Source organism: Trichosurus vulpecula, chromosome 2 (genome assembly GCF_011100635.1).
Source record: "Trichosurus vulpecula isolate mTriVul1 chromosome 2, mTriVul1.pri, whole genome shotgun sequence".
Classification (NCBI taxonomy): domain Eukaryota; kingdom Metazoa; phylum Chordata; class Mammalia; order Diprotodontia; family Phalangeridae; genus Trichosurus; species Trichosurus vulpecula.
In genome coordinates, this window is record NC_050574.1 from 88,810,382 (window position 1) to 88,825,552 (window position 15,171).

At 41.1% G+C, this 15,171-nt stretch overlaps 1 protein-coding gene across 1 annotated transcript in view; it reads left to right on the forward strand.

The window, feature by feature from the left end:
* Positions 1-15,171, forward strand: part of RNF121 (ring finger protein 121) — a 95,816-nt gene that overhangs the window by 63,929 nt on the left and 16,716 nt on the right. Inside the window, exon 6 of the mRNA XM_036747366.1 lies at positions 3,676-3,796. Coding sequence (XP_036603261.1) covers positions 3,676-3,796 — 121 coding nt within the window. The remainder of the gene's footprint in view (positions 1-3,675; positions 3,797-15,171) is intronic.

Genomic DNA, 15,171 nt, shown 5'->3' on the forward strand with positions numbered 1-15,171 from the left:
GAAGAACCAAGGAAGGACTCACCTGGCTAGCTGAAAATGCTCTGTGGGCTTGGTAGTCCCAGAACACATGCCCTTAGTGGTCCCTGTCACTCCCTACCTCAGAATGTAATCCCCTCAGATACACATAGGTACATGATAGCACTGTCTTGTTAAGCAAATTCCAATCTAATGTAATTAGATTGTAATTGCATTCCAGTGTAGTAACATACAGTTAAGTACCTACAATATATGGAGCACCTTGCCAGGTGCTGGAGAAAGTTATTACTAAGACATGGTCCTTGCCTTCATGGCATTTGCAGTCTGGTAGGGAAGAATAGAATACTGATAAAAATAAAAATAACTTACATTTATATGATGTCTTCAGGTTTACTAAACACTTTACATACATAGATACATTTAATATTTGATTTCTGCATTCTTGAAAGACGTTGCCCATGCCTCAAATACATTCCCTCCACATCCATTACCAATTGAAGTCTTTCTATTTCTTCAAGGACCGAGAGTACTTTTTCTGACCATTCCCATTCCCTTCTTGCTTTTCTTCCTTGTATAATATTTATCTGTATGCATGTTATATATCCCTTGGGAGATTGCAAGCTCTTTGAGGGCAGGGATTGTGTTGGTTTTCATCATTTCACTAGTACCCAAGGCACAGAACCTTAGAGTAGGTATTTAATAAATGTTTCTTAAATTGAGCTGAGATAGAGAGGTGCCAATAAAGATCTCTGTAGAAGTTGCTAGGATCTTTCCTGCTGTGTGCAGAGTTTATGCTTCCCCAGTGAAACTTATCTCCCAGAATAACTTTGAGCAACTTAGTCCCCTGCTACAAGCAGTCAGAGCTAGCAGCTTGTTTACAGGTTGGCACAGTAGTCCCTGGCTGCCTCCTGCTGTAGGTCTGCTAAGGATGACAACTCTTACGTGCCTTTCTTCCTTCAGTTTCTAGCAATTGCCCAGCCCCACCTATGACTGCAGTAATCAAGTTATAGCTCTTGAAACATGCCCATGGTAAGTTGTGTCAGAAATAATTGAATAGATGTTCTCTTCCCTTTGTCACTTGATATATTAGGGCATCCCCAGTTTTTTAAAAGATGCATCCTAACCTAAGACAGGCACTGTCATCTCTATCACTTTTCATTTGGGCTATTAAATTAGTATCCTAACCTGCCTTCCCACATCTAGCTTCTTCTAATTCACACAACACATTATAGTCACATTAAATTTCTTAAAGCTTGCCTCCAGCTGTGTCCCTCCCCTCCTCAGAACCTTCAGTGGTGATCTTTTGGCCTCCAGTCCTAGAGGAGAAAGTTCATTTAGGATCACAGAATTGTCGACTTTGAAAGAATCTCAGAGGTCATCTAGAGTCTAGTCTTTACCTAGACAGGCATCTATTCCCCCTATGACATCAGCTGGTCATCCCACTTTTGCTAGAAGACTTATAGAGCTATAGTTGATGGAACACTGGGAGTCGGGAAGACCTGGGTTCTTATCTTACCTTAGACACTTAAAATCTGTGTAACCCTCAACAAATCATTTAACCTTTTTGTATCTCAATTTCCTCATCTGTAAAGTGAGGTTGGACCTAATGGAGGCTGGAACTAAAAGAAGCTCACTCCACCTCTAAATCTATGCTTCCATGATTTCCAGTGAGGGGAAACCCATAACTGCCCAAGTTGGCCCATTCACTTGTAGCATTAATTGTTAGGAAATATTTCCATATATCAAGGCCATAGTTATCTTTCTGCAGCTTTTACACATTGCTCCTAGTTTTGCCCTTTGTACCCGAACAGATTAAGTATATGTTTTCCATATGATGACCCTTCAAATACTTGAAGATCCCTCTCATGTTCTTCTTAAGCCTTTAGGGCCTCCCACTTATAGTACAGCAGTTTTTTAGCCTTATCATTTGTAAGCGACACGGTGGATAAAGGGCCAGGCCTGGAATCAAGAAGACCTGAATGCAAATGTTGCCTCAGACACTAGCTGTGTGATCCTGGGCAAATCACTTAGCCTCTGTTTGCCTCAGTTTCCTCATCTATAAAATAGTGATTATAACAGTACCTATTTCCAAGGTTGTCATGAGAATCAAATGAGGTAATATTTGTAAAGCCCCTAGCACCTAGTAGGTGCTTATTCCCTTCCTTCCCCCTTCCATTTCATACTAGTATTTATCATATTACTTTGTGTTTTGACCAAACTGGAGTAGTGGCTAGGCCCCAAACACGTTCTATTATTTACTACACCAGGAATGCCCTCTTTACCACCATCACCCACTTAGCAAACAGATATCAAACACCAATTATATGTCCAGACATTATGTTCAGCACTGGGGATACGAATGGCACATTATATTCTCTCAAGAGTTTCCCTTCTAAAGTGAGGGGGGATGAGGGGTGAGGCACATGTGCAAATAAATATGTTACAGATTCAATCTAATGGGGACAAATGAGAAACCCAGGTAGAGTGCTGAGGAGGAAGAGGGAATACTTTCAGCTTTGGGAAAAATGGAAAACTTTATAAAGAATGGTGGCACCTGAGCTTTACCTTAAAGAAAGAGAAGATTTTCTCTTTCTTTTAACAGGCTAAGATGTGGAAAGAAATGTGTTATTGCCTGTGCATAGAAGCAGGTAGAATGAAACAGAAAAGGTAAGCCGAGATTAGGAAACAGTTAATGTTCATCTTGGTTGAAAAGGAGAATGCATGAAGTGGAAGTATAATGTGAGATAAAGGGTAGTTTGTAGCCACTTTGGGGAAGTCCTTGAATGCTAGGCAAAGTAATTTGTATTTTAATCCTAAAGACAATAGGAAGCCACTGAAGGTTTTTGGCAGGAGAGTTGATAATGACCAACTGACATCCATGCTTTAAGGCACAACTCATTCTCATTCCTTCAACAACTCATTTATTAAACATCTATTATGTACAAAGTACCTCATCTGGGAAGCTTTCCCTCCTCTCTCCTGCCAATCTCAAAGTCATTTCACCCTCATCTGATCTCATAGAACTTTGTATAACCCTTATCTACTTATTTTCTAATTTACATTTATTTGTGTGTGGGTTCTATTTACCCCTACTAAAATCGATCAGTAAACCTTTATTAAGTGCCTGTTGTATACCAGGCACTATGCTAAACCTTAAGGGCAGAGATGATGTCCAGCACTGAGAATTTAACATAGCTTTTTAATAAGATATCTGTTGAGTAAATGAACTAATAAGACTATGTAACTTGAGGTCCTAGGCATGGGGGTGGCCACTAAAAAAGAGAAAACTAAGAGCAGGCTGTTAGAGATACAGGAATTCACAGCAGAGTAATTTGAAACAGTCTCCCAAATTTATTAGCCTTCCAGCCCATTATTAGTGATGCCATGTACACTTAGAGCTGGAAGGAGTGGCTTTGTGTCTAGTGCGGCATGTTGCTGTCATGGAAACCAGAGTCTTCCTGTCCTCATCATCAGAGGTCATCTGTGAGGCAAAGGCAAGCTTTACTTTCAGGTGGATTTTTAAGTATACTGCCATGCCTCCACCCTCCATCCCTAATGCTGCCCCCTAAAGTTTTGTGCTCTTTTTTCAGTTACAACGTTAGGCTTGTGGCAGGCCCAGAAGGATACCCCAGACAGGGACTAGATGTGGCCATGGGTAATCCTATACTTCCCTGAGTGATCCTCCTGCTTCCCTTACAGAGTCAAACCAGAAGATGCAATGGATTTTGGGATCTCCCTCCTGTTTTATGGCCTTTACTATGGAGTCCTTGAGCGGGACTTTGCGGAAATGTGTGCAGACTACATGGCTTCCACAATAGGAGTAAGTTCATCCAAAAAGACAAAGCTCTCTTTGTTGCTGCCACCAGAGAACCATGGATAATATCTCAGGTGTAGATGTATCAGTGTTGGGCTGGGGGAAATGTGATGGAACGGACTTTGGGTTTAGAGTCAGAAGACATGAAACTGAAAATCCTTTGTCACTTTCTAGTTGTATTAACCTTGAACAAGTCACTTCACCAGTCTAAGCTTCAGTTTCCTCATCTGTACACTGGAAATTGTAATGATAACTGAAATTTATATAAAGCTTTAAGGTTTTAAGGTCTATAAAGTACTACATATACATACTTATGTGTGTTTATGTGTATTCTCTGATTTGAGCCTCATGGTAACTTTAAGTTAGTTACTATAGGTATATAGCCATTTTGTAGATGAAGAATAGCTCCTTTTCATATGTTTATTTTCCTCATAATAATCCTGTGAGGCAGGTAGTATAAATGTTCTTTATCCCCCTTTTATAGATAAGAAAGCTGAGGCTCAGAGAGTGACATTTTCATGGTCAAACAGCCAAGAAGTGTCAGAGCTAGGATATTCACCTAAGTCTTTTTATTCCAATTATATCACCATACTTTTCACTCACCCAGGCTGCTATCCAATAATAGTTTATAGACTGCTTTGCAAACTGTAAAGCGTGACATGATGTCAACCATTGTGAGAATAGGCTATCAAGATAAAGGTGGAGGGGGATACATGGTTGAAGTCTCCAAAATCATTAAGGATGAAAATAAAAGTTAACCTGTACTTGTTGACCAAGTCTCAGAACTCTGCTCTCCAAGGGTCTAGTAGGTCAATAAAGGGAAATAACTCTTTTGCCCATTGAGTATTTAACATGTGAAAATTGTGACACAGGTTGAAAATATAGGGTAGATTAAAGAATGGTTTGAATATCGGGTCACACTTTTGTGGCGCTTTCCAGGGGGAAAGTACTTTATTTAGGAGATCTTGTTTAATATAATGTAGAATTCAGGTAACTTTGGATATTCAGCATCCATCTCTCACTTTCAGAATATTATAGAGTACAGTTTAATTGTTCAACTTTGCACTCCATTTTCCCCCCACATAAGGCATAATTCTGGCCTTGAGATGCCATGGGTGTGACCTTGATGAGTATTATCTCTAATATTATTTGTCCTCTTGGTTCACCGTTGTATCCAACAGGCCAGAGAAGCCAGGCTCAGTATCCCAGAGAGAGGTGGTAAAAAGAGCCCCGAACTTGGAATCTGCTGCTACTTAGCCATATGAATGTAGTTAGTCCACTTAAGCTCTGAGCTTTGGCTTCTTCAGTGATATCATTAGTGCTTCCAAACTCAAAGGGTTTTTGTCAAGTAACTCACAGCTTTGTGACCTGTAAAATGATATGACAATCAGGAGCTATTACCATTAATGTACATGTTCTCTTCTGATGCTTCACTATAGCAAAGGAGTTGTTCTAGTTGGCACTTTCTGCCAGTACCTCACCAGTGAGTTTGGGTTGTTCCAGCTATAGACTGTATGTCTGTTATCCAAGATCATCCTAGCTGATTGTGGACAGGGTCATCACCAAAGCATGGCTGTGGTGGGCGAGGCCCAACAGAATGAGTCACTAGTAAGTCATTCAGCAGGTAACAGAAGAGGGTTTACTTGGCCATCGCTGAGGAAAGACATTCAGCAAAGATATTCAATGAGTATACACATTAATTCAGGTGAGTACCAATTCCTAGCGCTACTCTTGCTGTCATTTCATAGTCACAAGCCACAGGGAGAAAGTTGGAGCTCTTCGTGGCCTTTTGTGTTCAGGCAATCAGGAAGTTCCTTCAGCAGTTTCAGCCAGTTTTTCTTAGCCAATCAAGTTTCAAGAAAAGTTTCAATATTAAAATTCTTAAGGAACAGTATTAGCCTAACCTGTATGGGGCAGAGCCCTAGGAAAAACAAGCCCAGTTTACCAGTCCTAGGAAAGAGATACTACTCCTTTCTAAGTAGGCCTCCAGGTAATGATTTTTTTGGGCCACAACAAAACACATGAAGACCTATTTACAGAGGCATCAAGGGTTTGGAATGAGTATTAGTCAGAGAAGAACTCATACCAATGACTCTTGGTAGCTGAAGTATTTATTTTTAATGAAGAAACAAAATGAAACACCAAGAGATTTTTACCCAATTATTGTCATAGAATGGCAGAGCTAGAAGGGCTCTTGAAAAATCATCTGTCAAATCACTGCCTGTCATATACTTAAAGTCTGTATGGGTAGAGATTCCATAGTCCTCTTCAGTAACCTATTCCAGAGTCACTGAGTCGCCCTCTTAGACTTTCCCTTCTCCAGAATAAGCCATTCTTATTCCTTGGGCTTCTCTTCCTAATACCTACCTTCTGTCCCTCTGCCTATTTTACTTACCCTGCTTTGACCCTCTCCAGTGTTTCTGCATTGGTGTTTTTTGTTTTTGTTTTTTGGGGGTTTTTGTCAAGGAAATTGGGGTTAAGTGACTTGCACAGCTACTAAGTCTACTCAGGTATCTGAGGTGGGGTTTGACCTCAGATCCTCCTGACTCCAGGGCTGAGCTCCATCCACTGCACCATCTAGCTGCCCCCACATTGGTTTTTAAGTATGGTGACTCAACCAAGACACAGGCCTCTTTCCTGGGCCTCTAATGCACAGTATTCAGGACTACTTCCTCAGCAGTAGTCTTATATTTGTACCTCCAAGGATCATGTGACTTTTTTCATATTAGTACTTAAGCAGTCACCACAGTGAAGTCATGAGTATTTTGAGATTTTTTTTTAGTTATTAAAGATGAATGATCTCAGGCAAGTCCCTTCTACTTTTTTTCCCTCACTTTCTTCCTCTGTGGACTGGAGTTGAATTAACCTCAAAATCCCACCAAACTTTCACATTCTGTTCTCTGTGATTCTTCCAGAAGGAGAATTTGGAGCTGTTCTGGTGATAGTTCAATTCAGAATTTAATAAACTTTGCGCAAAGCCCTGTACTTCTAGTTAATGTAGAGTGTTACGGGCTGAGTTAGAGCTGAGCCCTGTCCTCCTCGGACCTCCAGGCCCAGGGGCCCGCTGAGATAAACTCAGGGCTTTGGGATGTGGGTGGAGCCAGGAGGAGGGGTCTCGCCTTTGTTGCCTCCCTGGCAATTCCAGGTCGGACCTGCCTGACCACGTGGAACTTCCGGCTCTCTGGCAGAGCATGTGGAACTTGGACCACGTGGAGTTTCTGGTCTTTGCCTGGACTGCCTGCCCGCAGGGAGCTTTGGGTAGTGTGGGAGGAGAGTAGGCGGAGTCAGGGTGGTCCTAGCACCCAGGTGTATTAGCTTTACCTGTCTATCACCCACGTAACCAAAGAGTGTACCTACCTCACTAAAGGTATAAATGTGCTGCTTGCTGAAATAATAAACGGAGTCATTCACCATCTTGTTCGGCTCCCGCCCCGTACATTGTCCGCGAGATCAGGCCCTTTGCTTAGGCAGAGGCCTGGGGCTTGGGGGGAACCCCGAGCGTAGTCACGAGGCTTCGGAAGCCCGTGACAGTAGAGGATACAGTAATTAATCCAGTCTTTGCCCTCAGGGAGCTTAGAGCTAGAAAGCTGATCTTAGAGATTCTCTGGTCCAGTCCCTTTATTTTACAGATGAGGAACAGGACCAAAGTCACATGGGTATTAAGTGGCTGATGTAGAATTTTAACTCAGATCTTGTGACTTCACTACACTACTTCCTATGGTGTGTACATAAACATGTGCATAGCTATACTAAAATAAAATATAATTAAAATGTACATAACTCACTGTAATAAAAGCTGAAGTATGATGAGTGTATAGAATAGATCCAAAGTACTATGAGATATCTGAGAAAGGAGAGATTACTAGATAATTGAAGGAAAGCTTCTTATAGAAAGGGTGGGTAGTACCTGATATAAACTTTGTTGAGAGAGTATAATTTCAACAGATAGGGACAGGGTGAAAGAGGCTTACATTCAGTAGGTAGGGCAGAAGCATAGAATAGATGGGGAACAGTTTGAGGTGGAGTGGAATTTGACTTTGGGTAGCCTTGGATGATGAGTTCAAACTTTATCCATCTTTTTATGCTCAAAAGGATGAGGGAAGGAGAATACTTCCTGTGTATATCCTTCAAGTAGACACCATAGAGAGTAGTCACAAAAAAAGAATAGCTCTGGGATACCCAGAAATTCACAGGAGACAAAATCCAAGAATAAAATTCAGTAGTAAAATCTATAACATTAGGTATCTCTACACAAATGCCTAAAGTTTATGTAACAGATATGAGAAACTAAAGCTTCTAAGGCTAGAGTTCTTAACCTAAAATCTATGAACTTTTAAAAAATGTTTTGATAATTTTAATATAATTGGCTTCCTTTATAATGTATTTTATGCATTTAAAAACATAATTCCAAAAAGGGGTCCATAGGCTTTACTTCATAGGACTACAAAAAAAGTCCATGACACAAATGGTTAAGAACAGAGGTTCTTATGTCTAATGCAGAGACAAGTTGGGCCTCATATTTATCACTGAGACTTTGTGGTATGAAACCTTTGAATAGCCTGTGGCTCTAGATGGATATACTTTTACTTTAAAAAAAAACTGGTGATGGGAAAGGTGGGATTAGATGTTAAGAAGGCATAGTGATGTGAGGAAACCAGAGTGAGGAAGCAAGTATTTATGTGAACATTAAAGAAGAGAGAAACAAGAAGAGCTTCAGTCATTTGGAGTATTGGGGTAGATCACCTAGCCAGAAAGATGAAATATATGAGTTTGGGAAGCAGCTCACAAGGATGGCACAGAGAGAGGCCTGATAGACTAGAAACAGGGCACTTCCGTGATCCAGACATCTGCAGAAAACTGAGTAATCTTAACTTCCAAATCTTGCCTTAGTGATAATTTCTCAGTCTCCTCTGCTCAAAAAGTGTAGGAATCAACAAAGGGAAATTCTCTTCTGGATTTCATTCTCAAGAGAGTAGCTGGTAGCTGTGGTAGAAATGATGGGGATTTTGAAGGGAGTTGGCCACTTCAGCCTCGACTTGATAATGCAGTGTGATGTGATATACATCCTAGACTTTGGAAAAGCAGATTTCAAAGAGTTCAGAAGAAAGATAATCCCATGGAATAAATGCTTCAGGGAACATCAGCCCACGAGGGATAGGAGATGCTGAAGAATAAAATTCCAAGACACAAAGAAAAACAATTCAAACAAGGAGGAAAAATTGGATTTGTTTGAAGAGATAAATGTGGTTATTAATGTACAAGGGAACTGAGTCATTAAGCAGCTTTGGTTTTAAAAAGACATCTACATAAAATGGATGCAAGGCCAAGTAACATAAGACAGTGAAAGAGCATGGTACAGCCCTGTAAAAATAGTGGGAAGAAGGCCAAAATTCAGATGAACTTAGGCTGACAAGGGACACTAAAGATGACAAAAATGAGTTTGTTCATTTTAAACTAAATTGGGATAAAAAAGAGAAGACAGAGTGAGGAGCTGCCCCTATCTAATGTCAAATCTAATCTTACCTCAGTTCTCATCCTTCTTGACTTTTCTGCAACCTTTGACACTTCATCACCCTCTTTTCCTCAATACTGTATTCTCTGTAGGTTCTTGTGACACTGTTCCCCTGGTTCTTTTCTTACCTATCTGATTATTCCTTCTCAGTCTCCTTCATCCAGGTCATGCCTCCGTACAGGGCTCTGTTCTTTTCTCCCTCTAGACTCACTTACTTGAAATAGCTCCTATGGTTTAATTCTCATCTCTATGCTGATGATTCTCAAGTCTGTTTATCCAGCCCTCACCTCTCTCTTGACCTCCCCATCTCACACCTCCCACTGCCTATTAGACATCTAGAACTCCATCCCATAGACATCTTAAATATAAAATGTTCAACCTGAACACTTTCCTCCCAAACTTTCCCTTTTTTTCCCTAACTTCCTTATTACTGTCAAGTAATATTACCACCTCCCAGTCACCCAGGCTCACAACCCAGGTCTTATCCTTAATTCCTCACTCTCTCCTCTGCCTTAATCTAGTACCAAGATCTGTCAATTTTACCTTTGTAACATCTTTGTGTGCACTTGATTCCCTCCTCTTAACACTGCCACCACCCTGGTACAGCCCTGATCACCTCACACCTGGACTATTCCAGTAGCCTACTGGTGGAGCTCCCTGCCACAAGTCTCTTCCCACTCCAGTCCGTCCTAAAGTGCAAGTCTGACCATGTCAGCTTCCCACCCTGCCCCCCCCATAAACTCCATTGTCTTTCTATTACCTTTGGGATCAAAACCTCCATTTGTTATTCATAGTCCTTAATAACATTTCCTCCTCCATCATTTCCAATCTTTTTATACCTTTCTCCCCCTATATACTCTTTAGTCCAGTAACACTGGCTTCCTTGTTCTTTGAATAAGCCATGTCATCCCCTCATTCCAGGAATTTTCACAGACTGTCCCCAATTCTTGGGACTCTCAAAATCTTTTTCTCCAACCCCTGGCTTCTTTCAAGGCCCAGCTAAAATCCCCCCTTCTACAGGAAGCATTCCCCATTCCCCTGATTCTAGTGTCTTCCCTCTGTGGATTATCTCCAGTCTACATATCTTATATACAGTTTATTGGTGCATCATTGTTAGCATGTTGTCTCCCCCATTAGATTGTAAGTTCATTGAAGGCGAGAGCTGTCTTTTGTCTTTCTTTGTATCCCCATTGCTTAACAAAGTGCCTGGCATATAGTAGGTGCTTAATAAATGTTTCTTGACTGACTGGGAAAGTTCTAGAACAGATTGTCAAAGAGAGAGGCTACAAACATCAAGAAAAGGAAGCAAGAATAGGTGAATGTCAGACTAACCTCGCTTCCTTTTTTGATAGGATTGTTCAACTAGTAGAAGAGAAAGTTGGTCAGTAAACATTTATTAGGCATCTGCTGTGTTCTGGGCACTGTGCTAAATGTTGGAAATACAAAGAAAGGTAAGAGATAGTGCCTTTCCTCGGGAAGCTAACAACTGTATATACAAACAAGCTGAAGACAGTATAAATATCTCCAATGTTATAGTCAGATTTAGAACTGATTGGATGACTAGACTGAAAAGAGCTGTTAATGGAGCATGTCAGCTTAGCCAGGTGTGTCTTATGGAGTATCCCTTGGATCTGTGCTTAGGCCTGTGCTGTATAACATTTTTGTTATTGACTTGTTATTGATGGGGCGCTCATTGGACTTGCAAAGGTGGGAGGGATAGCTAACAGTGAATGAGTGAGTCAGAGTCCAAAGGATCTTGACAGGTTGGTGCATTGGATAAATGTACAACAAATCAACTTCACAAAAATAAGATGGGGAGGTATAGTTAGCAGTTCTGAAAAAAATCAGCCTGATGTGGCAGCCATTGTCAGGGAGGACATGCTGTGGGCAAGGGATTAGATTTCTTTTCTTGGAGAGGGAAGTTCCAAAACAGATTTAAGTTTGACATCGGGAAAAACTTACTAATAAGTAGAATCCAGAAGTGCACTGAGCTACTTCAAAAAGTGCCAGATGACCACTTGTCAGGTATAGTAGGGATTCCTTTCATTTATAGGTTGGACTAGATGACCACTGAGGCCCCTTCAAATTCTCAGAAAGTATTCAACGATTCAGTGAGCCATTGAAGTTTTTTGAGGTAGGAAATAATAGGTGATCAGAGCTCTGTTGTTTTTAGTAGTATATGTAAGATTAATAGACAGGTGATTGGAGAGAATATTGTAATAGTCCATGCAAAAAATGAGAATGATCTGAGAGAGGAGAATAGGAAAGGGCAGTGGAAGTGGAGAAAATGGAGACAAATCAGGAAAAAGTTAATTGCAGCATCATCAAAAACTAGAGTTCACTCCTGTGGAAGGCCTGTTTGGGATCATATTTTGGGGTCATACATAGGATCATAGCTTTAGCACAAGAAGGGACATTAGAGTCAGTCTGGCCCAGCCCCCTCATTTTATAAACGTGGAAACTGAAGCAGGTAGAGGTTAAGTGACTTGTCCAAGGTAGTAAGTTGCAGACTTTGCGATATACCTCTGGCAGTCTTTTTATTCATTCAGCAACCATTTATTATGCACTTAGCAAAAGTTCATGAAATGAATGAAGTATTTGGTAGGTCATGAATGTAAAGGAAAGAGCCTTCTTAAGGGCACAGTAAGTAAGGGTGAGACCCCAAGTTTTGGCAAGTACCCAACCTGCTGAGCTTAGTGACTCAGGAAGTCATAGAAAGAGAGAGCTTGGCCAGCTGTGACTATGTGCATAAACATAATTAGCCCATGAGACACCTGACAACCTAGGCAAAGTGAGTAAAATTGTTCTTCCTCTCTCCGGGGATCACCTCCGCCAATACCCCACCCTTGCCTTTTGGTGATTTCTTTCTCCATTCTGTTCCTTACAAACTGGTCTTATCTGGATTGAGAAGCAATATGGTGCAGTGCGCTTGGGTTCACATCCCACTCTAACTCTTAGCTCTGTCTTAACCTCTGAGTTGGTATAATAATAATATCACTTACCTTGAAGAATTATAGTCATGAAAGTATTTTGTGTGAACCTCAAGATAGTTTAGAAACATGAGCTGTTACTAACCATGTTCTGTTGTAGGAAAGCAGGGTGATTTTTTTCCCCCTGCACCCTGCTTCTTCCCCCTACTATACTTCCGTGAATATCTTGAGCCTTGGCAACCTCTGAGAAGCAGTCATATTAAATATAGTGAAGTAGTTACAGAGTCTCCAATGAGTGCCACAAAAATTGAGAGGACAAGGAAGGGTATTATGGGATCAAAGGAACTAGGTGGATTTGAAGGGCATAGATCTGAGCTTTAGGACAAGCAACTAGCTAGTGACAGGCCTGATCCCACCACTATTCGGCACAAGAACTTTGACCTTCTCTGCTTTCAGCTTTGAGTCATTTATTCCTCCTTAAGCAGCCTGGCAGCCACCCTCCCCTCCCTCTCCACTGGCTAACTATATTAATGCCAAACTTAGTGTGGATGCCTGATCAGCAGAGCTCACTACAGCTTAAGACGTAGGCCAGTCTGAATAGCAGCTAGAATGACAGGGTGGGCTGCCATGTCCAATCAGAAGGCTGAGCACTATGTGATGGCGTAGTAGAGTGCTGGGCCTGGATTCAGGAAGACTTGAGTTTGGATGCGGCCTGAGGCACTTACTCTCTGTGTGACCTTGGGCAGATCACTTCACCTCTGTTTGCTTGTTTTTGCCAACTCTAAAATGAGGATAGTAACAGCACTTCCCTTGGAGAGTTGTGAGGATCGAATGAGATAATATTTGTAAAAGCACTTAGCACAGTACCTGATACTCAGTAGGTGCTATATTAAATAGAGGTTTAATGCTTGGCTGGTATTTGATTTCACTCCCATTATCATCCTGCCTGTCTTGCCAGCGTTCTCTGCAAATGTTTAATGAAGAAGTAAAAAAAATATATTTTTTAAGCTTCCATGTGTCAGCCATTGTAGTAAGCACAGGAACTATAAATACAAAAAGTAAGGCAGCTCCTGTCTTCAAGGAGCTTACATTCCAATGAACTCTAATAAACATTTGCAGGGGTTGGGTAGCCAAGGAAGAGCGTTTTGTTCTGAGGAATTATAGGGATGGTAAGATGATGCATGGGGAAGTCAGTTGACAGGCCCTTTCCAAAAACAATGCCTCCGTTGATTTGACTACTATGTCCAGAGAAAGAGTTGGAAAGAGAGAGACAGGGAGTGGAGCCGAGTGCACATGGCAGCAGAGAGATAGCAAGATGGCCTGGGTAGACTACTGAATGGGATAGAAGGTGCAGTCTGGTCTCATCTAACCTCTCAGGTTACCTGTCCTTTCTTTCCCTCCTTGCCCCTACTGTTTTCTGAAACAAATTGAGCCTTTCTAAACAGCATTACTATCGTGCCAGGGATGCAGATAGGGGTTTGGAATAACAAAGGGGTAAAGTTACAAAAAGCTTAAAAATACTACTTAATAATACTTTTAAAAATGGTTAGTAGCCATGGATTATGGTGAAATGTCAGTGGAGTTCAGCCTAATTTTTCTTTACCTCTTCCCTCTATCACTGATTCATTCCTTTAGTTCTTAACTTATTCTAGTCTAAAACTAACACTACTGGAAGTGTAATGTAGACATTGTAGTATAATAGAACACTGAACCTAGGAAAGACCTAAGTTCTGTTCTGCCACTAACACTAATATGTGATCCATGGGCAAGTCACTTAATCTCTCTGACATTAAGCTACCTCATCTCTGTAATGGAGATAATAATTTATAGCACTCTGAGATTTTATTAATAATATTAATGATTTACATTTATACAAAACTTTAAGGTTTACAGAGTGTTCCTACCTATATCTTACTAAGTTTAGCTCAGTCAGTAAAAATTTATTAAGTGCCTACTGTGTGCCAGGCTCTGTGCTAAGCTGTCAGAGAGCTGATAAGAGTTGTAGAAGGATTGTCTAGCAGCAGTGAGGGCCTAGTTGAAGTTATATAACATAAATTTGTGGTGGACCTGCTCAGAGTGGTTTGTGATTTTCTCTACCTTTGTTTGGCATAGAGTTCCCAGTGAAAGCAGTGCATGTTGGGATTGACCCAGTGCTGGGAGTTGACTAGGCACAATCAGTGATACAGGATAAGGACACAAGGGATTTGAGAAGAGGACAGCATTGAATTGAACTGGTTCACCAAGGGTTTAGTATGGGGGAAAGAGGAATAGCTAGTGCAAGTGTGATGGCCTGGGAGAGAACTGAGAGGTCTAGGGATTGGACATCACAGTGTGGACGAAGAGTGAGATTTGGGTATAAGTGAGCAGAATTACTTGGGATCAAATAAGGGAATTTCAGAATTCTTGAATGTGGAGGTTGTGCATTTATGAGTGATGAAAAAAGGGTATCCATCTTTGTGTATAGCTGAGGTGGGTAGAGGAGTAGGTCATCAGAAGTGAGTAGATTAAGGAGCTGGGACGTTAGAATGTTTGAGGGAGTATCGATATATATATATGTTGAAGTCCCTAGTATGAGGACAAGAATGGGAAGGGAGAAAGATTATGAATATCCTAGAAATCTATAGATAAAAGCTGCCAGGATTTTTATTGGGTGGAAGGTTTTGATTGTATGGACTTCAAAAGAGGAGAGGTTACTGAGTGATGGTGGTAGGAGGAGAACCTGGAAGTGGCAATGCTAAGAGGTATTCCAACTCTCCCACCCCAACCAGTGAACCAAAGGGAATTAGTGCAACTAGTGCTGGAAAGGGTGATCAGGGAGACTGTCATTAGGGGTAAGCCAGATCTCAGAGTCAGAAGATGGGAGAAGTGGTAAAGGGAAAGATCTAAGATGAAAGCAAGTTTGTTGTCTGTGTTGTCTAACAGGCATTCCAGAGGGCACA